This window comes from Equus caballus, chromosome 15, assembly GCF_041296265.1.
Source record: "Equus caballus isolate H_3958 breed thoroughbred chromosome 15, TB-T2T, whole genome shotgun sequence".
Taxonomy (NCBI): domain Eukaryota; kingdom Metazoa; phylum Chordata; class Mammalia; order Perissodactyla; family Equidae; genus Equus; species Equus caballus.
In genome coordinates this window covers 16,860,067-16,887,886 of record NC_091698.1, presented here as the reverse complement: position 1 = coordinate 16,887,886, position 27,820 = coordinate 16,860,067, and the positions used below count along the sequence as shown (strand labels likewise).

Below are 27,820 nucleotides of genomic sequence, written 5' to 3'. Positions count from 1 at the left end.
TTCAAAAAAGAAAACAAAATATTCCCTGAACCAAGTTGCTCCTTGAATTCTGCTAGAGGCCTTATGCATTCACAGCTCCCTGTGGGAACGTTCTTTCATTTGCAGACTAGTGATGACACAAATAATAAGATTTTCTTTCTCTTGCCCTTGTTTCACCCACTATTTCAGATAATCTATGTGGCAAGGACAACACGGTGTCTTACTATTACTTCCAGAAGATGACCATGTCCCTGCCAGCCCCAGAACATAGAATCAGTACTTTGAAGCATCTGCGAAGGGGAGGGTGAGTGGATCCCATGGGGTCCTATGAAGTGATGTCTACTCTACAGTGAGAGGAAAGCAGATGAATTAACCTAGCTCTGATTTCAGCTTCACCAAACTCCTCCCCTTGAAACTCAGCCCCAGCCTCGGGAGCCTTCATGTACCATCTCTTAGGCAAGTAAGCCCACTCATACCTTCTCTTTCTTTCAATGTGTGTGTGTTACTGATATGAGCATGTAAAACAATGACGGAAGAAGAAAAACAAGCATCATCAAATTCTCTACTTCTTCTACAAGGAAATGAAGGAGGATAGACAATGCACCTCTTCATTCACTGCCTACATATTAGCAAAGCAAGGAAACTTCCAGGATGGAATATCCACATACACTGCCTTGTGCCATGGGGCAGGAACCAGAGAAGGACTCCTGGACCCTGATGGCCTTTGGAAGTCCAAGATGAACAGTTTTCTCTCTCTGTCTGAAAGGTTCTTGGAAACAAGAATTATGCAACCAACTTCTATAGCCTCTTTGGCTCTCAAATTGCCTTTACCCTCACTTTGTTCCCAGAGATGATTTGCTTCTTGCTTTATCAGATCCATGTAAGATTAGTACCTCAAAGTACCTGCCATTCGCATAAAATAGTTTTTTCTCCAATGGGTGCTCTACTTGGCTCAAAAACAGCTAGTTGTTTTGTTCATTTTCCTGGGGAAATGTTTTGTCAATCTTTGGTGCAAAAAAATATTGCCTAAGAATTGGATTATCCATACTTCATTATAAAAATACCTACCTAGATGATCTCACTGCTTTATTTCCTCCAATTTCAAAAATTCAGATGTTAAAATCATCCTCCTCTATGGCTTGTATTATTCATAGCATTTACCCTTCCTAGAAGCTAAAATAAATATGCAAGGACTTACCCATAAGCTAAGAGAATATTCCAGGTGGGGTTAGTCAAATATCTTTCTGACAAAGGGGCATCTAGTACAGATTCAAGGGTGAAGAAAATTCTGCAGCAATGAGAAAAATACAGGGTTGGGAAAGGTCAGAGCAGGAGCTGGCCAGTGAAACTATAAGGAAAAGAATTGGGGTCTGTGTCTCGGACAGGGACCAAGGATGGGGTAATAGTTGAGGGACAGGGACCTGTCAGAGTAGGGGAAAGAGGGGATGGGTAAAAACCCCAGATACTGGAAGTCACTATATGTTTCTGAAAGGGAAGTTACAGTAAAGATGGTTGACTGCTCAGAAAAGCAGAAGAAACAGAGAGAGAGAAATCAACAGGACATGATACCCCTGAAGTTAAAGATAAAGAAAACCTTGTTTTTCTTTAGGTGACCAAGACCAACAATATCACAAATACTGAGATGGAGTGAAGTGAAAGAATTTCTCCCATATTTTGTTTCCTTGCTTTCCTTGATTTTCTCGCCAAAAATCCCCTAAGGATTACTTGTTGTCCTTCCCCCCAACTCCCTCCACCCCCACACAGAACCCAGAACATGAAATTCAAAAGAAAGTACAAGTTTTGAGTAAGAAGCTAGATGAAGAGATTGTCAAGGATTGTTCAGTACACTTCATTTGAAAGCATGAAGAAAAACCCAATGACCAACTACACGATGCTGTCTTCTTATGTCATGGACCACTCCATCTACCCATTTGTGAGAAAAGGTACTTTCCAGCCATCATGAACTTCACTGAGAACAATACTCTTACATAACCAGTATTTTGGAAAAGAATATTTAATATTGTCATTTAATTTTTAACTATCACTATGCTACCAATAATTCTGAGATTTTCTCAAAATACTACTCTTTGAAAGAAAATAGATGGTGATGCATATCTGTAATAAAAAGCAGTAGTTTTTAGTTATTTCTAAAATTTCACTTCAAGGAGAAAGCTTTTTGAATAGACTTCCCACCCCGTCTCTCAAGTATGAGTTTGTTGTCTTTCAGGGACTGTGGGAGACAGGAAGGATTGCTTCAAAGTGCACAGAGTGAGAGAGTCAGTGAAGACTATAGGAGGAAAATGGCTGGCACGTCTCTGACCTTCCACACAGAACCCTAAAGAGGGAGGTAACACTCTAGACTACTCAGAGCAACCATTATATTTATGATGTCCTATTAAATTCAGATACGCCAGTAATTATTAGGTTAAATTATTAGAAATTGGCAAAAAAAAAAAAAAAAGAAACAAAGAAAAACTACTCAAGTATCACGAAGGCAGCAACTTCAGAATGACTAAAATTACTTAAAATCTTGGCGGAGAAACTCCAGGCTCTGGGGAGGGAGCACACCAGGCCTGGTGTATGTCTCTAAGGCCTCGATGAGGCTGGTTCTGCAAGTGGTGAGAAAACTGCAAACTGTTCAGCCGCTGCTACAGAAAGGAACTGCCACAGTGGAGGGAAGAAACATCTCTGGCATCCTGCTCACAGAAGGGAGCAAACCCATGTTCTTACTCTTGTCTCTCACTCTCTCTACGGGCGGACACTCAGAGGGGCCAGCTGGCCAAGCAGAAACATGGATTGTAGAGTTCCAGCCTCCCACATCTCAAAGGAAACCAGAGTGGTGGGACTTGGATCTGAGAGTTAGTAACTTAAAAACAAGGACAGCCAAGATCTGACCTTTTTAAATCTCAAAAATGGCAATTTCAGATGGTTCAAACTAGTATACATACCTCACGTAAAAAAAAAAGAAAGAAAACTTGGGAAATATCTAGACTTATCTGAAAAAAAGTAATCAGGGCCAGCCCAGTGGCATAGTGGTTAAGCTCATGGGCTCTACTTTGGCGCCCAGAGTCCATGGGTTTGGATCCCGGGCAAAAACATATACACTGCCGGTCAAACCATGCTGTGGTGGTGTCCCATATACAAAATATAAAGGAAGGTTGGTACAGATGTTAGCTCAGCAACAATCTTCCTCAAGCAAAAAGAGGAAGATTGGTAACAGATGTTAGCTCAGGGCTAATCTTCCTCACCAAAAAAGAAAAGAAGAAGAAGAAGAAATCGACTATAATATAGTTAGCAAATTCTTCCTCTCTGCCTTCTGCCCCAGGATCCCAGGTGGCAAGTCTTCTCTGAAGAAGATCCTGCAGTACATGTGAGGACAGTCAGGGAAACAGCTGTAGCAATGGTGGCTAAAGTAGAGAAACAACCATTTCCCAATGACCTTTATAATGGTTTGCTTGAACTTTGTGATTAATGCCAATACCCAGCATGCCAGAGGACACATACTAGAACATGGATGAACAGTACGGGCTCTAAAATCCCTTTAAGGTGACAGAGAGAAGAATCTCCTTGCTTAGGGTGGTCAATCTTGAGACTGAGAGAAATTCTGGCAGAAGTGACGCCTGGAGAAGCCTGACTCTCTGACATAGTGACACAGGGACAATGCTGGATTCACTTCAAAGTGAGTGAAACGTACAATCTTACAGGGCAAACACCACCCGAGCCAGCAACTAAGGGAGATAAATAAAAGGTTGTCATTCCTCCCACTTTACTGGAGGGAAAGAATCTCAGAGTTAGAAGAAACTTTTGGAAGTCATTCAGACAGATGGTCATTAAGCTGTGTCCTTAAGTGTGGATTGGGAAACTGTTTGTTCCTGCTCAAGGTAAACATATCCATGACTCAGAAGTTCAGATCCTAGGCTTACACCCGAGAGAAATGAGCACGTATGTCCACACAAAAAAGTACAAAAATCTCATAGAAGCTTTATTCATAATCACCAAAAACTGGAATCAACCTATATGTCCATCAAAAGAAGAGTGGATAAACAAATTGTGTATTTATTTAGTGATCTAGTGTACTGCAATAGAAATAAGGAACTACTCACACTTGCAACCATATCAATGAATTTCAAAACCATCACGTCGAAAGAAGGAAGCCAGACATGAAGGAGTACATAATGTGTGATGCCATTAATATGAAGTTCAAGAATAAGCAGTACTTATCCGTGACAATAAAAGTCAGCACAGTGCTTGTCTTGGGCATGGGTTGGTAGTGAGACATTGACTGGGAAGGGGCAGAAGGGACTTTCTGAGGTGATGGAAGTGTTCCTATTTCTTGATCTAGGTGGTGGTTACAGGGGTGTATGTATAAGTAAAAATACATTAAGATGTAAACAAAGTTTGTGTGTTTTACTGTATGTTAATTACGTTTGACTTAAAAAAACTCTATCTGATAATAGTCCTGAAATATTACAGTCTAACCTCTCATTTACAGAAAAGAACAGAGTTTGAGAATTAAGTAACTTTCTAATTCAGTCTTGGAAGTTGTGACGGAATTCCAAGCTGAACTGTCGCCACTGGTGACACCGACATGTGCCTCTAACACGTGACACGTTAACAGAAGCTCAGTTCTGCTCAGCCTGGGGAAGACGTTTCTCTGAATCTCCATGGATGACCAAGCTCAGAACACAGATCACTAACTCCAGGAGAGAGGGAGGCAGGAAGGTGGTTCTTGGATACTTGCTCCAGACATTCCTTCAGGGACCCCTCTCGAGTTCCCGTATTAGTGGGCATCCACAGGACCAGGAAATGACCTTCTGGACTTGGGCAGTCACCCTAGCTGAGCTGCCTTCCCACTATTCTTCCTTTTGGCAGCATCAGGATGGGGCCCCGCCAGAACCTTGCTTTAAGGAAGGCCTATTCTGGCATGGTGTTAAGGATCTTGCTCCAGTTCCAGTACAGTTCAGAATGTACAAAGCCATGCAAATTGCCTTCATTTGTCTGACCATACATACCTGGAACAAATGACTAGAGCTCTGTGCCCAAAGCACTGAGTATATAAACCTATGTGAATCCTAACTTTCACTTGCTTTTCACTTTCTCCTGCTGGTGCCCAAGACCAAGATGGAGACAATGGCTAAGGATAAGGTGGAGGAGACAAGGGAGTTAGATTGGGCCTTGCTACCCCGAGGAGAAGTTTCCCAAGTAGATGGGATTATGCTAGCAAAGAACGTATGCAACATCTGGGATAAAGTCTGGAACTTCCAGGCCAAGCCTGATGATCTGGTCATTGCTTCCTATCCCAAAGCAGGTACGTAAAGAGACGTGAGAAGGGGGAATGCAAGTCAGAGCATGTGTCGGCTATTTTTAGGACAATATGGTAAAGTTTAAGAGTGGAGGAAGGCAATGTTCTTGCCTATAAATCAGGTAGAATGGCAAAGGAACTGAAATTTCTCTATAAAACTATAAAGGTTTTTTATGAGATAGAGTACTTGATTTATTTAAAATATATAACTAGCCAAAGCAGTTTCCTCAGGTCAAAACACTTATCCTAGTCATTTTTTTCTTTCATTCAACAATTTACCAAGAATCTTTTAAATACCAGAGACTAGCACCAGACATAGTGATAGAGAAAATGTTCATTATCTCCACCCTGCATGCATTTATAATCCAGTAAATGGAAAAGGACATTATACCATTAGCCAAAGCATTACACAGATCTTTGGTTACAACATGTGATAAGGGCTAAGAAGGAAACATAGAGGGCGTAATGAGAGAATATTGGTGGGTCCTAATTTAGATGGAGGGAAATAGAGTAGTCTCCCCTTATCCACGGGAGATACATTCCAAGACCCCCAGTGGACGCCTAAAGATACTACCAAACTCAATACATACTTTGTTTTTTCCTATATATACCTACCTACAATAAAGTTTAATTTGTAAATTAGGCAAGTAAGAGATTACCAAAAATAACAATAAAACAAAATCACTATAACAATATACTGTAATAATAGTTACCATAGATCTTAGCAACCTCAGCATTTGAGTTTTTTCTTTCCTTATTAAGTCAAGAACTTTCACCTTTTCACTTAAAGGATGTACTTTAAAGCTTCTCTTTGGCATATCCGAATTTCCAGCATCACTGGTCTTGTGCTTTGGGGCCGTTACTAAGTAAAATAAGGGTGACTTGAACACGAGCACTGCAATGCCTTGACAGTCAATCTGATAACCAAGACAGCCACTTAGTGACTAATGCTAGGTGGTATACACCGCATGGACACGCTGGACAAAGGGATAACTCACATACCTGGCAACAGGATGGCATGAGATTCCATCATTGCTCCTCAAAGCGTCACTCAGTTTAAAACTTATGAATTGTTTATTTCTGGAATTTTCCTTTTAATATTTTCAGACCATGGTTGAGAAAGGGTAACTGAAACCGCAAAAAGTCAAACCACAGATAAGGGGGAAGTACTGTACAGTGAAGAAACTCTGAACTACTGGGATTATTATGAAGGGAGGGTGCAAGTCTGCTAGGCCTACTACAAAGTTCCACACACTGGGCAGCTTAAACAACAGAAATGTACCGTCTCACGGTTTTGGAGGCTGGAAGTCAGAAATCAAGGGTCGTCAGGGTTGCTTCCTTCTGAGAGCTGTGAGGGAAGGATTCGTTCCAGACCTCTATTTGGTTTGCAGATGACCATTTGCATGTTCACACAGCGTTCTCCCCGTATACATACCTGTCTCCAAATTTCCTCGTTTCATAAGGATACCAGTCTTATTAGATTTGGGCCTGCCCTAATGACATCATTGTAACTTTATTTCTTCTGTAAAGACCCCCAACTCCAAATAAGGTCAGATGAGGTTCCAGGCTCCCATCTGCTACTTACCTGGCTTACCTAAGTCAACCTATCATAATCCTAAATCTCTCCCAAATCTGCCCCTTTTCTGTCCATGTCAGAGGTCAGGTGCCCTGGGAGGCAGACTCCAACTCGGAAATAAGTGTGTGAAATGTTTAATGGGGAGTGCTGTTGGGATCACTCTGGAAGGGAAGAGAAGGAAGAGGGATTGAGCAGAGGGAGAAGTTGACATTCAACTGAGTCCCCAAAAAAGCCTCATCCCAACCCCCTGGGATGTTCTGAAGCCGAGATGTTCCTTCAGAGTTGGTGCCATCCCAGCTGGGGAGAGAGGAACACTGTCAGCCAGTCACTGGATGCAAGCTGCCTAGGAAAGGGGCGTGACCTTGATCCTGGAGAGGGATGAATAACTGGGGGCTATCTGCCAGCAGCAGCCCCAGAAGCTGGGAGAATAAACACTTCTGTTCAGAAGGAAAATGTGAGCAACACATCCTAAACCCTTTACAATCCTCCATATATGGCTGTAGGGCATAATTCCAGACACTGCTTGCCTGAGCCATGTCATGGCTTGCTGAGATTCTTTTCAGGTCAACATCCATATCTTGGAAGATGCCAGCAAGCAGGTAGAGTCCATAGGAGGGCAGCTATCAGATTTCACTGGAAGTCAGGCAGCAGTGATGACTCTAGGAGCATAGGCTAGTGGGATTCAGCTCTCCTGGGGCTAAAGAGGGTAGTTACTGGTGAGTACAAGTCATGGTGTGAGGGACCCTGTCAACAGGCTGGGTTGCAGGACCAGTCTGGAGTGTGAGGCAAGGAAGTCCAGCAGAAGCCCTTGTGTGGCCTGGACCAAGCACCAAGGGAGCCTATTTTTCCTGAGATGCTTACAGCATTTACGACAGCAAAACTAAGTCCGTAAGTAGAGTCTGCAGGTAGAGGGCACACATGACTTCCTTTGAGAAGCTCAGCCACCCTCAGAGTCCAGGAAAGGAAACAGAGCCAGCCTATGCAGAGAAGGGCTCTCTACTGTTCCCAAAGCAGCCTGGATTGGGCAGAATCAAATGCTATGGAGTTAGGATGATAAACTGACCAGGAGGCAACAAAAGGCTCAAGGATGAAGCTAATTCTGATTCCAGGAGAGCAGAAGGAGAAATTAGTTTCAGTGAAGAGTGGGAACCAATTAACAGCTGAGTAGATGTGGTACCAGAGAATAATCTAGAAGAGGAGCCATGGGACAGCACCCAGGGACCACCATCAAGGTACTAGGGAAGAGGGAGCCAGGATCATGGGAAACTGGCATGAGGGCACCATGACAAGAATAGCACCTTCCTCCCCAGGGGTTACCTGAGCAAGATCATCTCCTGTGTACTGGCTCTGGCCCTCCAGGTATATTAGCACCAACACAGTCAAAAAATTAAGACACTTATTTATTTAGTGCCTACTGTAAGCTGGGTTCTGTCTGTTTTCTCTTCTAATTCTCAAAACCACAGGAGAATAATTGATGCTGGGTGGATTTACATAATTTATCCAAAACCACCCCACTCTTACTTCCCAGAGATAGGATTAAAATCCCTATGATTCCACAGCCCCACACACATCCAAACCAGGCTTCCTCCCAGAGACACAAGACCAGTTCTGCCAAGTGTCTCAGAAGCCAAATGGGGAGAAACGTCCTGGAAGGGTAAACACTGCAGAGGCCAAGGGTGCTCAGGGCTGAGAGAACCCCCAGAATCAGGAAGGAGACCATAGATGAGGCCTCAGAGAGAAACAAACATTATCCCCAAATGTAGCAAAGGTTATTTTTCCATTTAAAACTAATTCAACCCTCTTGTAGAAGTCACAATTTAATATTACACGAAATTTCTGCCTTTTAAAAAGGAATCCATTCAATCTAGATTTTTTCCAGTTTGTGGATTACTTGGGATCCTTATTTTTCCTTCCTTTTCACGTTATCGGCATTGGATGAATTTCATGATTCTAAAAAAAGTAACCAGAGAGGGGAAATAAGATTATTGATTAGCAGCCAGGGTTTAATAATAGAAGCGAGTGTTTGGGAATTTCTGTGATTTTCCCCAAAAGGAGATATTTTTTAAATTAACCCCTATAGCTATATATAATAATTATTTGTACTATCATTTTCTAGAAATATTAATGCATATTCAGATTTTTTAAAAGTACATCATTGGAGTTTAAAAATGAATGTCCTGGTTCTTCCCTTAAGCTTTCCGGTGAGGAAAAGACCATCTTAATAGTTTATTTCAATTCAACGTAGTAAATAACTTAAGTGAGATATTGATAGACAAATTAATTCTTTTTATAGCATCAGATGTTTCTAAATTGTGAGCTTCAGAAAATCAATAATCAGTTCCTCGGTTCTTTGTTCTGCTTTCTTTCAGGAACCACTTGGACACAGGAAATTGTCGATCTGATACAGAACGATGGAGACATTAAGAAGAGCAGGCGGGCTCCCATTCAACTTCGACAGCCTTTCCTGGAGTGGGTAAAACCAACATGCTCTGGTAAGACTCCAATTTAAAAAATCATAATCTTCACAGAAAGATGGACAATTTGGGAGTTGAGAGTCTGAAAGTCTACCACACGCTGAAAAACAGAAACTCCTTTTGGTCCCAAATCTAAATGCTGGATGAAAGTTATCTTTTCTTGTGCAAATCCTGGTAGGTCTGTTCACTTAAAAACTTAATTAGCCCTAATTCTTAACAATACAGAGGTACTATCTCTCTATTAAATGAAGTATCAATGAGTTACAAGTGACAAGGAATATCTGCCCACTCCTCCTCCCCCAACAGAGGCTGTACTTTGCCATGTGAGACCTCAGTGCCCATGTCAAGGACGCCTGGCACTAAGGACCCCAGTGTCCAGAGTGAGAATTCATAATGTACTTTCCATGGAAAACTAATAAATAATATAGTCATAGCTAAGATTTTCATAGCACTTACCATGTGCCAGGCATTATCCTAAACACTTTCCATGTATTGATGCATTTAGTCTTCACAACACACTTGTGAGGTAGCTGCTCTTTATACCCCTGTTACAGATGAACAAACTGAGACATAGAGGTTATGATTTGCTCAAGGTCTACAACTAATAGGTAACTGAGCCAAGGTTTGAACTCAGGAGTTCTGTTTCTAAAGTCCATGCTCTTAACCACTAAGCCATATATATATATATATATATATATGTATATATATACACACAATATATATGTATGGACTACTCTAGGTATATGTCTCTGAGGTATAGGATGGAATTAAAGAGACTGTAGCGGACCAGCTTGGAAACCTGGTCATCTTTAATAACGCTGCTTCTACAGGAATCAATGCTAATCCAATCTGAAAACAAGTGACTTATGAACACATCTTTGGAAAATGAATTAACAAACTAATGCTCATTGTCTTTCCTTTTTTTTTTTTTTGAACTAGCCTAACGTGTCACGTTTTTAAAACTGCTCAGTCGGTGTCACACCAGGGTGCCTGGGGAAAAGTGGCAAAAATTGGAGTTAAAAATAACTAGGGACAGATTTTGAAGAGTATTCTAAACTACACTAAGTAATTTGGATTTGACCTTAGAGGCCATCCATGGAGACATCCTTTTAAGTCCTCAAGACCTCTACAACAATTTCTTAACTATTATTTATCTGAATGGTAATTTAAAAATATAATGTAGGCATGTTCTGGACCATCTAGATGATCAGTGTGTAACCTAAATCCTAGCACGTGGTCTCATGTCCTCATTTGCATCTGTGTCGACAACCCCTTGATGCTGAGAGGCCCTGCTGTAATTATTGGAGGTTAATGGGATGAGAAACGGAGAGGAAGACTCAATAGTAAATTAGACACCAAGTGAAGGCCAATGTATCAAAGATTGTATCATACAAAATTAAATATAAAGTACTAAAAGAAAACAAGGAAGAATGTTTTTTATCATTTAGGAATGAGAAAGTGCTAAACATGACATAAAACCCAGAAGCCACAAGTGAAAAAAACCTGACGAAATCAATTGCATAAAAAATAAAACCTTTTGGGGAGGGCCCAGTGGTGGAGCAGTTAAGTTTGCGTGCTCCACTTTGGCGGCCCGGGGTTAGTCAGTTCGGAACCCAGGTGTGGACCTATGCACAGCTTATCAAGCCACGCTGTGGCAGGTGTTCCACATATAAAGTAGAGGAAGATGAGCATGGATGTTAGCTCAGGGCCAATCTTCCTCAGCAAAAAGAGGTGAATTGGTGGCAGATGTTAGCTCAGGGCTAATCTTCCTCAAAAGAATAAAATAAATAAAAACTTTTAAAAAATTAAAGAATAAGCCAGAACAATGTTTTAGGTATTGACCAGGCAAATGCAATGCCTTCCCCAAGGACACTGAAAACTCATCTTCCAGTGCAACTACTACCTCCATCCTTCTGGGAGAAAAACTGTAAGGTAAGTTACACACACCACACATGGTGGTGTGGAGGAGTGAACAGAACTGGGGAAAGACTGAAAGCAGGATATTAATGAGGAGATGATGGCAACAGTCAGGGAAAGAACCAGGAAAATTCAAATTGAGGCAGAGGCTGTAAGGAGATGAATTCCAAATGTGCAGAATCTACAGGACTTGATCAAGGATTGGCCAGGGAGAGGTGGAAAAATAAGCATCTAGTATGATTTTGTCATTTTAATTGTGTTGATGGTGGTACCATTAATGGAAAGAGACAATGAAGGAGGAAGAGAAAGTTTGTGTGAAGCCTAATTGAATTTTGAGCCCATAGAATCTGAAAAGCCTGCAGAACATTCAGGTGGAGACAGATAAGGCTATAACTTAGGAGAGAGGCATGTATTAGGAACATATTTGTGAGTCATAAATAAGTGAAATTTACAGCAATGGAAGAAAATGGCAAAAAAAAAAAAAAAAAAAAAACAGGAAAATCTAACAAAACGAGAATAAACGTAGGACCCAGGCAGAGCTCTAAAGAAAACCAACACATAAATTAGTTTTAAACTTTTAGTGATCACAAAACCCATTGCAAACGTAAAGGAAGTCATATCTCCACTTCTCACCAAGTGCACAGCTACACAAAATTTTGCATATTATTTTACAGAGACACACAGTTTTCTTGATGTTCATCAGTTTAAAACGTCCTGATTTAAGAGAGGAATGGCAGAACAGGATGCACTGAAAAAAGGATGGCCAGAAACATTAGAAAAGAGCCACAAAAGAAAGTGCTACTACAGAAAGAGGGAGGGTAAATGTGGGCTGTGGGCAATGAGCAGGGGAAACTGGAGAGCTAGCCCAGGGCCAGATCATGCCGGGCCTTGTACACCAGGACAAGAATTTTTAACTTCATCCTAAGAGCAATGTACAGATATTGAAAAGTTTTATACAGGGGAGCCACCTGATCAGATTTGCACGTTTACAAGATTATACTGCCTGCTGGATGATGAGTGGAAGAGAACAAAGATGTATTCACAGCCTTTACAATTTGGTTTGTGTGAACACGGATGCAAATTGAATGCCTAATTTCTAACTCCTTTTATCATTTATATTCTGTCTCTTCCATTTCTTCTCATCACTTTAGATAATCTATGTGGCAAGGAATGCCAAGGACAACATGGTGTCCTACTACTATTTTCAAAGGATGAACAAAGGACTCCCTGACCCAGGAAGCTGGGATGAGTATTTTGAAACATTCCTGGCAGGCAAAGGTAAGCCAAGTAGAAGGAACCAGTCTTCACTTACATCTGCAGAGGATAAGGCTTCCCCATAAAATTCTCCTTCTGTGGGAAATAAAATTCACCCACAGAAGGAGATCTGATTGTCTGGTGGGGGAAGGACTGGAGGCAACATCCTTGAGAGATGTGGCATGGCCCTGGCTACCTGTCATCAGTGGTCAGTGGATCTGCTTCCAATGACAATACATCCACTAAATGAAGTCAAAAGAGTATTGTAACTAGCTATAAGAAGAGATGGTTCCAACTCTAAGCCTATGCTAAATATTTTACATGCGTTAACTTCTTTAATCTTTAAAGCATGGTAATAACATCCATAACTTACAGGTGATGAAACTGAGGCTCAGTGAGTTTGAGTGACATATGAGTACCCTGCTGGTAAGAGAAGGAAGTAGAATTAGAACATAGGCGGGTCTAGTCAAGCTCAAACCCTGTGTGATTAGCTGCCATATTGACATCTTTCCAATAGCCTACATGTTCAACTGGAGAGAAAGATTGGGTACATATGCAAGTTTTCCAACCAGGACCACCATGAGTTGGTGACATGGTGGCCCACGACACTTTGCTATCACAAACGATCATGTGCAGAAATGCATGGCCTTGCTAATCATGCTTCCAGCATCAAAACCGAGTTACTACAAGTTTCTTGAAGTTTCTCTCAATCTCAAACACGCTAGAGCTTTTAATACCTCAACTCTTCTCCTAAAGAAGCCTAAAGAGTACCAAAAAGTGATTAAATTATTGAAGCTGGGTAATGGGTTCATAGAAGTTCACATACTATTCCCTCTACTCCTGTATACTTTCATAATAAAAAGATATTTCAAAAGTTAGAAAAAGCGATTTAAGCAAACCTTTTCAAGGTTACACCTTTTGGGAGGTATAATATAAATATAATGTCAAATTGGTTTGCAGTATGAAATTGAATTGGCAGCTTTGCGTGGTTAAAATCTAAACATTTGCATTCAATTACTTTATTATTCAAGTTCAAAATTTATAACTGAAACTCTTTTTGCTATCGTTTATATTGTCCTACGGAGAAATAACTGCCCTCTTCAGTCCTCCTATATTTAAGTCCTATTCCTCTAAAATAATTGTGAATAAATTTGATAAAGTATTCCTTTCCATTAGTAACAGTCCAGCAGTCAAGTATGGGACTATGATACCTTTAATTGCCATTTGATTTTCATAATCCAAAATGACAAAAATTATTATTGCAATTTGCCCCATATGAGATACATTTTGATAAAAATCTATTTGTACCTTGAGGGATTTGTACTGGTTTAATGCCTTTGATAAATTTTGTTGTGGATGTCCTAACAATGAGGTCAGAATGCCTTTTGACAAAGAGTGAGCCACAAGAAAGTGACCTGATTGAACAAGTTGAGAGCACGGGGTTTGTGAGAAGCTGGGTCAGGGCTGGTGCATAAATGGCTGTTTCTAAATCAGAGCTGAGAGTGTAGTTCCAACTCCCTGTCCTGCATGAGATAAGTTGTACACCCGTGGAGAGATGCTTGGAAGTCAAAGCCTTGAAGGGTGTTCCTCTACACACATAGACACACACACACGGGAACTCCTGATGAAACAGATTCAGGGCTACCAGAATGAGACATGGGGTAGGTGAAACTCAGAAGTACAGTAACAGCATCTCCTTCTATTTATTACGGTCTTACTCAGCGCCAGGCACCATGCTGAACATTTTAACCAGCTGAAGTAGCTTGAGTACTTTCTGCCAAAGTGAGGATTGGTCCTATATCTGGAGTGTCCAACCATACCAACTTGTCCCAGACTGAGGGAATTCCTGAGACACTGGGGTTTAGGTGATAAAACTGGCACAGTCTCAGACAAAACAGGAAAGGTCATCACCTTTTAACTACATCATATGCTAGAAGAGAGACAAAATCTAAACAGATGTTCCCTAACGATTGGAAACTATCAGTGGGTGTGGGAGGGGTGAAGTGTTCTTAATCAGACAACCTAGCATTAGAGAGACTTTCAGATGCTTTCTGTCAAACGGAGCATAGGAAAGGCAAACTTGTCAGAAGGGATAATGTGATAGAAGGAGGAGGAAAAGCATTGATGAATATTTAGATAAACTCAATTGAGCAGCTACTACGTGCAGACACTTACTAGTCCTAGGTACTACCAGACGAATGCTTTAATATGCCACAGATCATTCGGTCATGCTGTTACTTCTCTTATCTTAAAAGAGAAATGAAAAATCACTCTATTGATGCTACCTTCCCCACCCCCAGCTACTGCTCCCTTCCTTTCATTCCATTTACTGCAAATGCCTTGAAAGACTGACTCACACTTGTTATCCTCAATTTCTCTCCTCCACTGTCACCCCACCATACCACCAAAACTTGCCCAGGTCACCAGCAACCTCCATATTACTACACCCAACGGCCAGTCCTCAGTCCTTGTCTCAGTTAACCCACAGCATCATCTAACCCAGTCAGTTACTCTCTCTTCTTGGAAAGGCCTTCCTCACTGGCTCCCAGGACACCATCCCTACCCCGTGTGCCTCATACCTCTCCGACTGCTAATTCTCAGCCTCCTTTGCTGGTTTCTCTTTATCTCCCAGACCCCTGCACTTGGCTCCTTTCTCTTTACCTACAGTCATTCCTCGGGCGATCTCAGTCATCTCATCTCTTCGTTGTCATCTGTCTGCTGATGACTCCCAGATTTACACCTCTATTCCCAGTCTCCACCTTGTGCTCCAGGTGCATAGACCCAGTTGCCTTGCTGACATTCCCACTTTGATGTCTGCAAGGCATCTCAGACTTCACGTGTCCAGATCCAAATTTCGTCTTTCCTCCAAAAGCTGCTCCTCCTGCAGGCTTCCACATCTCAGTTAAGTGTGGTTCCGTCCTTTAAGTTGCTCAGATCAGTTCAAAATCTTGAACTTATCTTGAGCCTCTTTCTGTCTTGCACACCCCATCCAATCCATCAGCAAATCTGCCAACCCTACCTTCAAAATACATTCAGAATCCCACCAATCCTCAACACTTCTGCCACCGTGGTCCAAGCTACCATCATATCTTCCTTGGATAAATGAAGAGCCCCTGCCCTGTCTCTCAGCTTCTGCCCTTGCCAACCCACAGTCTATTCTCAACACAGAAATCAGGGGCATTCTGTTAAAAGGGAAGTCAGACCACCTCAGTCTTCTGCTCACAGCCCACCAACACTGTCCCATCTCACTCAGAGTGAAAGCCAGAGCCCTTACTGTAACCCATAAGGCCCACAGGGTTGGGCCTCCTTCCTCTAACGTTTTCCTCCCAGTCCTCTGCCCCTCTCTCATTCTGTGCTACTCTCATTGGCCTCCTTGCTATACCTCAGACGCCAGGCGCCTCCTGCCCCTGCGCTTCGCGTTGCTGTTCCTTCCACCCAGGAGGGCACTTTCCTTCTCTTTCTTCAGGGTTTTGCTCAATATTGCCTTCTCAAGGAGCCCTTCTCTGGCCAGCCTATGAACATTTCAACCTCCTACATAAACCCAACACTTACCCTCTCCTTCTGATTTATTTTTCCTCATAAGCATGCATTAGGATCTAGTACACTACATACTTCACATTTATCTCGTGTGTTTCCCCTACAAGGTGTACTTCCAGATGCAGGTTTTCCACCTGTCTTGCCCACTGCTCTATCCCCAGTACCTAGAACAGTGCTGAGCACACAGTAGGCTCTGTGGAATAAATTAATATGTTCTAATGTTACCTTATGAGGTAGGTACTATTATTGACTCTCTTTCAGAAATGAGGATTAAAAAAACCTGAGGCTCAGAGAGGTTAAGTAACTGGCCCAGGATCACACAGCTGTGTCAGAGCTGGGATTCAAATGCAGCAGTCTCTAGAAATCTTGCCAGCTTCCAAAAGGAAGACAAGTCATCCAGAAAATGGATATAAGAGGTGTGAAAAGTAAGTCCTCCTGCTCTAGAGCAGCAGTGACCACACCTTCCATTTGTATTCTGAGGAAACAACTCATTTTCTTCTCTGCCTTTTCCTACTCACCCCATCTCATGGCCCAAATGCATTTTGTGTCTTCCTTTCAGTGGTATGGGGGTCCTGGTATGACCACGTGAAGGGCTGGTGGAGGAAGAAAGACAGTCACCCCATTCTCTATCTTTTCTACGAAGAAATGATGAAAGTAAGAAATATACTTGAATCTTGACTTTATAGTATTCTTTTCTTAGAGTTACAGATCCCTGATAGAAATGAAGAAAAGTAACATGTAAAAGTTGATCTATGTAAAATATTTTGCATGCCAGCTTAAACTTCTCCATCCACCTTGCCATGTGGCGTAAGAAATTCCAAACACAGTTCCGGTGCCGCACTTAGCACGCTGCACAGGAGGCAGCCTGGCCTCTCTGCAGGGCTTACTGAGCTCCATGGTCAATTCTCGCTTCATCCAGAAGCTTGGAATAGATCTCCTGTTTGAGCTCCAAGCTTTCTCCCTCTCTAGCTCTCCAGGCTCCTTCTTCCAGGATCTCTACCTTCCCCCATTATTTGTTCTGACTTCCAAGGAAAAGAATTAGGAATCTGGACAGGAAAGAATTAGTAAGGGAGAATAGCACTGCTTTGATTTATTTGCCTTCTTAAAATATTAGTTTTGTCATTTTAAATAAAAGTTCCCCATTAGCAACATCCTTTGCATGTGTAATCCCGGGCTCAAAGTCTGTCACATAAGTTTATACGTAAAATAAATTTATGGCACAGTGTAGCCCTGGCTGGTCCATGGTTCTTCAAGCCTCGGTTTATGACGTGGATCACTAACCAACTCATGTCCTTCATGAGCCACAGCCTCTCTTTCCTCTTTCCCCTCCGGATAGACAGCATGCATTTCTTTCCATCTGTTTGGCTTGGGTCAAGATCCCTTTTTCGGTTCATCCTTGCTCTCTGCAGCTTTCCTGAGTGTCAGTGTAGCCCCTGCTTCCCCTGGCTTTGTGCCTGTTTGAGAGACCCGCAGGGAACATTCAACCAGGTTGGAAAGGACTTTCAAACTTGAGTCAGAGCTGCGTGAGGAGAGGGGAGACCTGCGAGAAGCAGCCTGGAGACCTCCAAACAGGCCAACACCCACACCAAACTGGACCCCTTGTCTTCACTTCCAGAAGAGGCAGGAAGCCATCTCAGAGTGTAAAGGACTCTCGTGAGGTCCATCTGTAAACAGGTATCCCCAACAGGCCCAGAGTCAGAAATAAGCCCAAATCCAGAATCAGCAGACGTCAAAGCGAAGCCAAGAGAGGGAGGCGCCGCAGCCCCTCTGTACCACGCCAGAGCCCCGTGAGCTCCACCATTACTTCTCCAATCACAAGGAGGGAACGTGTCTTGTTTATTTTGAAAGACAGCCACCTCTTCTCCCAAATACTTCATCTGCGACCTGTAACAGTGAAGTAAAATAATAAGCTTCCCAGTTGAAACACTTGTCAGCACATCCCCTTAGCATCAGCTATAGCACGTGATAAAACAGAATTGTTTTAATATAATTGCACTTTAAATTGGCATGTTTATTGATTTGACATTCATAAATCTACATATAATAATAAGCATAACTTGTTAGAACTACTTTTTTTTTAAAGATTGGCCCTGAGCTAACATCTGTTGCCAATCTTTTTTTCCTTCTTCTCCCCAAAGCCCCCCAGTACATAGTTGTATATTCTAGCTGTGGGTCCTTCTGGTTGTGGCATGTGGGACGCCACCTCAGCACGGCCTGATGAGCGGTGCCATGTCCAGACTCAGGATCCGAACCTGCAAAACCCTGGGCCACAGAAGCAGAGCACGCAAACTTAACCACTCGGCCACGGGGCCGGCCCCAGAATTACTTTTAAGCATAAACTAAGAAGCTTGTAAAAGATTGGTTTTAAATGTTTTAACCATTATTCCCATGCTTAATTCCCTAAGGTTTGACTATTGTTATATTTTTAACTTAGAAAAAATCTACTATGTTTCTTCTACTCTCCCTGACAGGATCCAAAACGTGAAATTAGAAAAGTGATGGAATTCCTGGGGAAGGACCTAAAAGAAGAGATTTTAGACAAAATTGTCTATAATACTTCATTTGATGTAATGAAAAAGAACCCCATGACCAACTACATAAATGAAGTTAGAATGAATCATAATCTTTCTCCATTCATGAGAAAAGGTGATGTGTACAGACTGTCTTTCCTCTGAAAAGAAAAAAGAATTATTGGTTCATAAATGGTTTTCTAACCTTCAAGATCTGTGAATTTCTATTTATAATGCTCCCTGAAGTGAGTTCTTTAAGGCCTTATTCTGAGAGAAAGCTCATGTAGCCCATGTTTCACAATCATAGAACTGTGGGAAACTCCACACACTGTATCTGGCCCGCTTTGAAGCATATTAAAGTTTCTGAAAAGAAGCTTGTTCAATTCTGTTTAACTCAGAGCTTCAAAAAGTATTTGACCAAAAAATCTGTCTCAAGTAAAGCCTTTAATCTCTGGGGAGCTAATTTTCCTCCCCACACATCCTGGAGGACAGAAGCTAAGGTTCTTGGCCTCAGGAGCCAGAACAGAGGGACCTTTGAGGCTACTTAGTCAAAGCCCAGCCAAAACCAGGACCTTCAGCCACAAGCCCAGATTACGTCCTACGCTACCACACTGCTGACTCCTTATGGAGACAAAATCTGTGAAGTTGTAATTATTTTAGGAAAATGAAATAAATATTCTAGTGACTTTTGTTTGATGAAATAAGCATAACTCTAAGGCTCAAAGAAGAAATTTTCTAATTTGACCATTGATTGAACCTAATTTTTGTTTTTTATTAGAAAAAGTTTACAGTCTATTTGTCCAAATACATATATATTTATATGCACAGCAACATACTATGCATGGAGGAGTTTTTTGAGTTTTGGGTGTTTTTTCTTTCCAGCTTTATTTAGGTAAGATTGACAAATATAAATTATATATGTTTAAAGTTTATAATGTGATGTTTTGATATGTGCATATATTATGAAATGATTACCGCAGTCAAGATAATTAACATATCCACCACCCATATAGTTACCCATTTTGGTGGCAGAGTTAGAACTCTAAAAATCTACTATCTTAGCAAATTTCAGTATGTAATAAATTATTAATTATAATCATCATCCTATACATCAGGTCTGCAGACTTTATTCATCTTAGAACTGAAAGTTTGTACCCGTTGACCAACATCTCTTCCTTTGCCCCACTCTCTAAACCCTGGTAACCTCCATTCTACTCTATTTCTATGAGTTTGACTTTTTTTTCAGATTCCACATATAAATGATTTTGCAGTATTTGTCTTTCTGTGTCTGGCTTATTTCACTTAGCCTAATGTCCTCCAGTTTCATCCACACTGTCACAAATGTCAGGATTTTGTTCTTTGGCTGAATAATATTCCCCTATATATACCATGTTTTCTTTATCCATTCGTCTGTCAGTAGACATTTAGACTGTTGCCATATCTTGGCTATTGTGAATAATGCTGCAATGAAATGGGAGTGCAAATATCTCTTTGAGATAGTGATTTTATTTTCTTTGGATATAACCCAGAAGCAGGATTGCTGGATCAAACTGGTAGTTCTATTTTTAATTTTTTGAGGAACTCCATAAGGTTCTCTGTAATGACTGTATCAATTTATATTCCCACCAACAGCACACAAGGGTTCCTTTTTCTCTACATCCTCATCAACACTTGCTATCTTTTAACTTTTTGATAATAGTCATCCTAACATGTGTGAGGTGATATCTTATTATAGTTTTCATTTTCATCTCCCTGATGATTAGAGATGTTGAGCATCTTTTCATATACCTGTGGCTATTTGTCTCCTTTGAAAAATGTCTGTTCAGGTCCTTTGCCCATTTTTTAATCTGGTTACCTTTTTTTGTTTTTTGTTTTTTTTGGTATTGAGTTCTATGAGTTCCTTGTAAATATTTGGTTTCAAATATTTTCTCCCATTCCGTAGGTTGACTTTTCACCTTGTTGTTTCCACTGTTGTGCAGAAGCTTTTAGTTTGATGTAGTCCCATTTGTATATTTGTACTTTTGTTGCCTATGCTTTTAATGTCAAATCCAAACATTCATTGCCAAAACCAATGTCAAGGAGCTTTTTCCCCTATGTTTTCTTCAAGGAGTGTTACAGTTTCAGGTCTTAAGTTTAAGCCTTTTGTGGTTCATTTTCATGTATGGTATGGGATAAGGGTCCAATTTCATTCATTTGAATGTGGATATGTAGTTTTCCCAGTACCACCTATGGAAGAGACTTATTGAAGAATTCCCCATTCTGTATTCTTGGCACTCTTGTTGAAAATTAGTTGACTATATACGTGTCAGTTTATTTCTGGGCTCTCTAGTTTGTTTCATTGGTCTATGGGTCTGTTTTTATGCCACTACCATACTGTTTTGATTACTATAGCCTTGTAATATTATTTGAAATCAGAAAGTGTGATGCCTCCATCTTTCTTCTTGATCAAGACTGCTTTAGCTATTTGAGGTCTCTTGTAGTTCCAAACAATTTTATGGAAAAATGCCATTGGAATTTTGATAGGGATTGCATTGAATCTGTAGATTGCTTTGGGTGGTATGGAAGTCTTAACAATATTAAATCTTACAATTCATTGACACAGTATATCTTTCCATTTGTTTGTCTTCTTCAATTTCTTTAATCAATATCTTATAGTCTTCAGTGTACAGATCTTTCGCTTCCTGGTTAAATTTATTCCTGAGAATTTTATTCTTTTTGATGCCACTATAAATGGGATTTTTTTTCTTAGTTTCTTTTTTAGATAGTTCATTATTAGTGTATAGAAATGCAATTGATTTTTGTATGTTTATTTTGTATCCTCAACTTTACTGAATTTGTTTAACAGCTTTTTTGTGGAGTCTTTATGGGTTTTCTACATATATGATCATGTCAACCGCAAACAGAAATAATTTTACTTCTTCCTTTCCATTTTGGATGCCTTTATTTCTTTTTCTTGCCTAATACCTCTGTCTAGGACTTTCAGTACTACATTGAATAGAAGTGGCATATCTGAGCAACCTTGTCTTCTTTCTGATCTTAGAGAAAAAGCTTTCAGCTTTTCACCATTGAATGTGATGTTAGCTATGGATTTGTCTTATATGGCCATTTTTGTGTTGAGATAAATTCCTTCTATACCTAATTTATTGAGAATTTTTATCATGAATGCACTCTGAATTTTGTCAAATGCTTTTTCAGCATCTTTGAGAAGATCATATGATTTTTATCCTTCATTTTGTTAGTAGACTATCACATTGATTGATTTGAGCATGTGGAGCCATCCCAAGGATAAATCCCAGTGGATCATGGTTTATGATTCTTTTAATGTGCTGCTGAATTTGATTTGCTGATATTTTGTTGAAGATGTTTGCATCTATGTTCATCAGGGATACTAGCCTGTAGTTTTCTTTTCTTGTAGTGTCCTTTTCAGGCTTTGGTATCTGGGCAATGCTGGCCTCATAAAATGAGTTTAGGAGTGTTCCCTCCTCTTCAGTTTTTTGGAAGAGTTTGAGAAGAATTGATATTAGTTCTTCTTTAACTGTTTGGTAAAATTCACTAGTGAAGCCATCTGGTCCTGAGCTTTTCTGTCTTGAGAGATTTTTTATTTTTGATTCAATTTCCTTACTTGTTATTGGTCTGTTCACCTTTTCTCTTTCTTCAAGATTCAGTCTTGGTAGGTTGTATGCTTTCAGAAATTTATCCATTTCTTCTAGATTATCCAATCTGTTGGTGTATAATTGTTCACAGTATTCTCTTATGATCCTTTGTACTTCTGTGGTATCAGTTGTGATGTCTCCTCTTTCATTTATGATTTTACTTATTTGAGTCCTCTCTTCTTAGTCTAGCTAATGGTTTGTGAATTTTGTTTACCTTTTCTAAAAACCAACTCAATTCATTGATCTTTTCTATTTTTTTGGTTTCTATTTCATTTATTTCTGCTCTGCTCTTTGTTATTTATTTTCTTCTGCTAATTTTGGCCTTAGTTTTTCTTTCTTTTTCTCACTCCTTCCAGTGTAAAGTTATGTTGTTTATTTGAGATCCTTCTATTTTCTTAATATAGGCATTTATCACTATAAACCTCCTCTTAGAAGTGCTTTTGCAGCATCCCATAAGTTTTGGTATATTGTCTCCACTTTCATTTGTTTCAAAATATTTGTTTATTTCTCTTTAGATTTCTTCTTTGACCCACTGGTTGTTTAGGAGTGTGTAAATTCCACATACTTGTGAATTTTCCAGTTTTCCTCCTGTTATCATTTTCTAGTTTCATACCTTTGTGGTTGGAAAATATACTTGATATGATTTCTATCTTCTTAAATTTTTTAAGACTTGTTTTGTGACCTAACATATGATCTATCCTGGTGACTGTTTTATATACACTTGAGAAGAGCGTGCATTCTGCTGCTGTTAGATGGAATATTCCACATATGTCTTTTAAGTCCATTTGGTCTAAATTATCATTCAAGTTCAATGTTTTCTTACTGATTTGCTGCCTGGATGAACTATCCATTGTTAAAAGTAGGGTATTAAAGTCCCCTACTATTATTTCATTGCTGTCTATTTCTCCCTTCAGATCTGTTAGCATGTACTTTATAAATTTAGGTGATCTGATGTTGGGTGCATATATATTTACAATTGTTATGTCCTCTTGATGAATTGACTCCTTTATCATTATATAGTGACCTTCTTTGTCTCTTGTGACAGTTTTGACTTAAAGTCTATTTTGTCTAATTATAGCCACATCTGGTTCTTTTTCAGTTTTGACTTGCATGGAATATCTTTTTCTATCCCTTCACTTTCAGTCTATTCCTTAAAGCTGAAGTGAGTCTCCTGCAGGCAGCGTATAGTTGGATCTTGGTCTTTATCCATTCAGCCACTCTATGTCTTTTGATTGGAGAATTTAAACCATTTACATTTAAATAAATTTTTGATACGTAAGAACTTATTAATGCCATTTTGTTGTTTTCTGGCTCTTTTGTAGTTCCTTTGCTCCTTTCTTCCTCTCTTCCTGTCTTCCTTTGAGATTTGATGATTTTTTTTGTATTGTTATGCTTTGATTCCTTTACCTTTTGAGGATCTACTATAGGTTGTTACTTTGTGGTTACCATGAGGCTTACATAAGACACATTATAGACATAACAGTCTATTTTAAGCTTAATTTAACTTTGATTGCTTATAAAACTCTATGGTTTTTACTCTCTCCCCCACATTTTGTTTTTTAATGTCACAATTTACATCTTTTTACATTATGTCCATTAACAAATTATTGTAGTTATAGTTACTTTTAATACTTTGTCTTTTAACCTTTATACTAGATTTAAAGTGATTTACACACTACCATTACTGTTTGAGTATTTTGAATCTCACTAAGCTTTACCAGTGAGTTTTTTACTTCCATATGTTTTCATGTTACTAATTAGTGTCTTTTTGTTTCATCTTAAAGAACTCTCTTTAGCATTCCTTGTATGGCAGGTCTAATGGTGACTGACTCCCTCAACTTTTGTTTGTCTGGAGAAGTCTTTTCTCTCCTTCATTTCTGAAGGACATCTTTGGCAAATAAAAAAATCTTGGTTGACAAGTTTTTTTCTTTCAGCACTTTGAATTTATCATTTCACTCTCTCCTGGCCTGCAAGGTTTGTGTTGAGAAATCTGTTGATAGCCTTATGGGGGTTCTCTTGTATGTGATAAGTCTCTTCTCTTGCTGCTTTCAAATTTTCTCTGTCAATTTTTGATGGTGTGATTATAATGTGTCTCAGTGAGGACCTCATTTGGTTGAAACTGTTTGGGGACCTTTGAGTTTCATTTCCCTGGATGTCCATATCTCTCCCAAGATTTGGGAAGTTTCACAGCATTATATCTTTAATATCTTATTTAAAGATATATAAGCCATTATCTCTCTTCTCCCTATAGTATTCTTATAGTTTGTATGTATACTGGTCTTCTTGATGGTATCCCATAAATCCCATAGACTTTCTTTACTCTTTTTAATTCTTTTTCTTTTTGTTTCTCTAACTGGATAATTTCAAATGACTTCTCTTTGAGTTTGCAGGTTCTTCCTTCTGCTTGATCAAATCTGTTGTTGACATTCTCTACTGCATTTTTTTCCACTTCATTCATTGTATTCTTCAGCTCCAGAAATTTCCATTTCTTTCTTTTTTACGGTTTCTATCACTTTGTTGAAATTCTCATTTTGTTCATGTATTATTTTCCTGATCTCCTTGAGTTGTCTGTGTTCTCTTGTAGCTCACTGAGCTTCCTTAAAATAATTACTTTGAATTCTTTATCCAGCAACTCATACACCTCCATTTCTTTGAGATAAGTTAGGAAAATTATTGCATTCCTTTGACATCATGTTTCCTTGATTTTTTGTATTTCTTGTAGCCTTGTGTTGATGTCTGCATATTGCTAAGTAGACACCTCTTCCAGACTTTGTGGTTTGGTTTTAGTGGGGAAAGATCTTCACCTACGGGTGTGTGTGAGGTCACTGGCCAGGTGGGGTGCAGCAATTCCAGCTCCAGGTCGGGCACAGTAGCATGGTCTCTGTGTGGCTCCATCAGCTCAGGGCAGTGTCAGTGAAGATTGCAGAGGTTCTCAGCAATTCTGACTGGTGGTGTCCACAGTAGCAGCATGAGCTCTGGAGGTCTTCAGCACTGAAGGCTGCTAGGGTACTCTTGATCTCTTTTTTCTCCTCAAGGGAAGTTGTAGCCAAAGAGATCCTTCTTTGCTCTGAATGTGGTTTACAGGTGCAATTGTGGTAGTGGTGGTGGTGGTACCAGTATCTGATGGGTAGGCCCTCATGGAGCAGCCATGGAACAAAGGCCCAAAGCATGGGAGTTTACAGGGCTACAATGGCTCCAAGGTTCATGGTCATCATGACAGTGGCTCTGGTGTCCTAAATGTAGGCACTCTAGGAGCAGTTGCAGAGCCAGAGTCCAGAGTGCAAGCATTTGCAGAGCGACTGTGGCTCTGGGGCCTGGGGTGCAGATGCACTTACTGGAGTAGTGGGTCTGGTTTCTGTGGTGTGTGTGCTTGCAGAGAGGCCATGGAGCCAGAATCAGAGTGCAGGTGCATGCAAAGTGGTCATGGGGCCTGGATATGGAGAGTGGGCATACACGGACTGGTGGGGGCTCTGGCATCCAGGGCATGCGTGGAGTTGAGATGAGTGGAGGCCATGGTCCCAGGGCAGCACGACAACAGCTCTTTCTTGGAGAGGAGGGAACACAGCAGTATCTCCCTCTCCAGGGGGTCTGCAGTGGCAATGGCTGTTGGTTACCTTGGTGGGGAAATGTGCCAGAGTCCTCTGCAGAGCAAACCACTGGGGTCCATGCTAACAAATACTATAGAGTCCTCCACTGTGACAGCTACAGGGAGTCTACGGCTGTTGTAGGATTGTTGAGGTCTGCTAGGGTGCAGGCTACTGGGGACCACAATGAAACCCACTGCATGTCTGATAGTGATAGCTCCCACCCTTCTTTGTTCCTAGCCATCTTCAGACATCTCAGCTATGCCAGTCTCCTCAGTGAGCTTCCTTTATGGTTATCTTCTGTTTTTGATCCACTGTGTTGCTTCAGGTTCTTAATTAGATTCTTGAAGCCTTCCCAGAGCTGTTTTTGTCATGGATAGCTGTCCAACGGTTGCTTTTTGTGTATGGATACAGGCTGGTGTCTCCTACTCCACCATTTTCCTGATGTCACTTGGTCACCTAATTTTGTTCTAAGCCAATCGATAAACTATATAATCATATAACTTATCATCTCTAGAAAACTAAGCAAATTTGCACTTCACACATGAAAATAACATTACACATCTCAAAGAGACTAGATGAATGAGACAGCCTGGAGCAATCAGAAGGGAAATAGCTTTCTATGGGTTTTCTGATCATTTTTAGTTATTGAAGCTAAAAAAATAATTGAATATTCTATTATATAAGCATGAAACAAAGTTAATCAACCCTGCCATTCCTTCATGTTCTATTACTTTAATTTAATTATATGCTAACAGCAATGATAATTTAGATTGCAAAGGAGAATTCTCATTTGTGCTCAACTAGAATTTTTGCCTGAACTAGAGATACAGATAGGACCAGAGAATGCTCTGAGGATGCAGCCATTCACATCAGCCCTTCAGTGACTTCTAAAGAGAGGATAAGAAAATTAGTCCAGTTAACTTAAATAGAATGTTAGAGGTAATGAGGGTTCAGAAACTACCAGTAGATCAGAGCACTCAAGAGTGTAATGCAGAGAATTAGAGAACCCAGGTCTGGATTTCAGCCCCTCCCCACGTGTTTCAGAATAAAGATTTCTGTTTACAAATACCTCATTTGCAAAATGGAGCAATCTTACCTGTAGCTTCACTTCTCACTCAATATCAGGAGAACAATGGGCTAATGTCTATGTAAGGAAATTAAGTATTGGAGGACAGGGATATCTAAATGAAAAATGGTCAAAGTTCATGAAAATATCACTGATTGTGCTATACATTACTCTTTTTAGGAGTCATAGGAGATTGGAAAAATCAGTTCACTGAAACTCAGAACAAGCGATTTAATGAAGACTATGAGAAAAATATGGCTGATACCTCTCTGTCATTCTGCATGGAACTCTAAAAATCAGAGCAAGGGAACAAGACTTGTTCTCTTGCCAGCCTCTGTGAAGTAGAAGAGAAATCTGTTTTCACATACCACTAATGGTTTGTGTAACTTGATGTGAAAGTTTTTAAACAATAACTTAGGCATTCTTTGGTCTTGAATTTCTGATCTGCTTTTTGGATTAACCCCAATATGACTTCAGTAATCTTGCATCAATATTCAACATTTTTCTTCTCTCTCTGGATATTTTTTGAGTTTAGGTGAATTTCAATAATGAACATGTAATATATAATATAATACACATTTAATCATTTCTGTTCCTTCTATATATCCTCTTTCCATCTTGTTGTTTCTCCGAATTAAAACATTTCTTTCAAAAGTTCTATGCAGTACAATCTTACTCAACAAAAATGCCAACTCTGTTCATTTGATAACAGACATACATTGAGCACTTTATTCATGCTGGGAAATGGAGCACATCAAAAGATTCTAAAAACAGGGTTCCTTCCCCCAAGAAAGACGCAGCCTAGTAGGGGATCACAGCATAGGCATGGGCAAACTGCATTATCAAGCAAACTGTGATATGCACTAAAATAGACTGAAAGGTGCAGCAGGATCACAGAGAAGAAAAACAAAACCACATTGTATGGAGCCCCAGAAAAACTGAGGAAAGTAGGGATATGAGGCCTT

General features: G+C 40.2%; 1 protein-coding gene and 1 long non-coding RNA gene across 2 annotated transcripts in view; one reads left to right on the top strand and one right to left on the bottom strand.

Moving 5' to 3' along the window:
* LOC138917639 (uncharacterized) overlaps positions 1–6,348 on the bottom strand; it is a 70,354-nt gene extending 64,006 nt beyond the window's left edge. The window contains exon 1 of the long non-coding RNA XR_011425903.1: positions 6,284–6,348. This is a non-coding gene — a long non-coding RNA (uncharacterized lncRNA). The remainder of the gene's footprint in view (positions 1–6,283) is intronic.
* LOC100061179 (sulfotransferase 1C4) lies at positions 5,067–27,512 on the top strand. The gene is made up of 7 exons (XM_001493219.5): positions 5,067–5,287; positions 9,227–9,349; positions 11,166–11,263; positions 12,400–12,526; positions 16,599–16,693; positions 18,511–18,685; positions 27,036–27,512. The coding sequence occupies exons 1-7, from the start codon at positions 5,101–5,103 to the stop codon at positions 27,146–27,148; spliced, it is 918 nt and encodes a 305-aa protein (XP_001493269.4). The 5' UTR covers positions 5,067–5,100; the 3' UTR covers positions 27,149–27,512.
* The last annotated feature ends 308 nt before the right edge of the window (positions 27,513–27,820 follow it).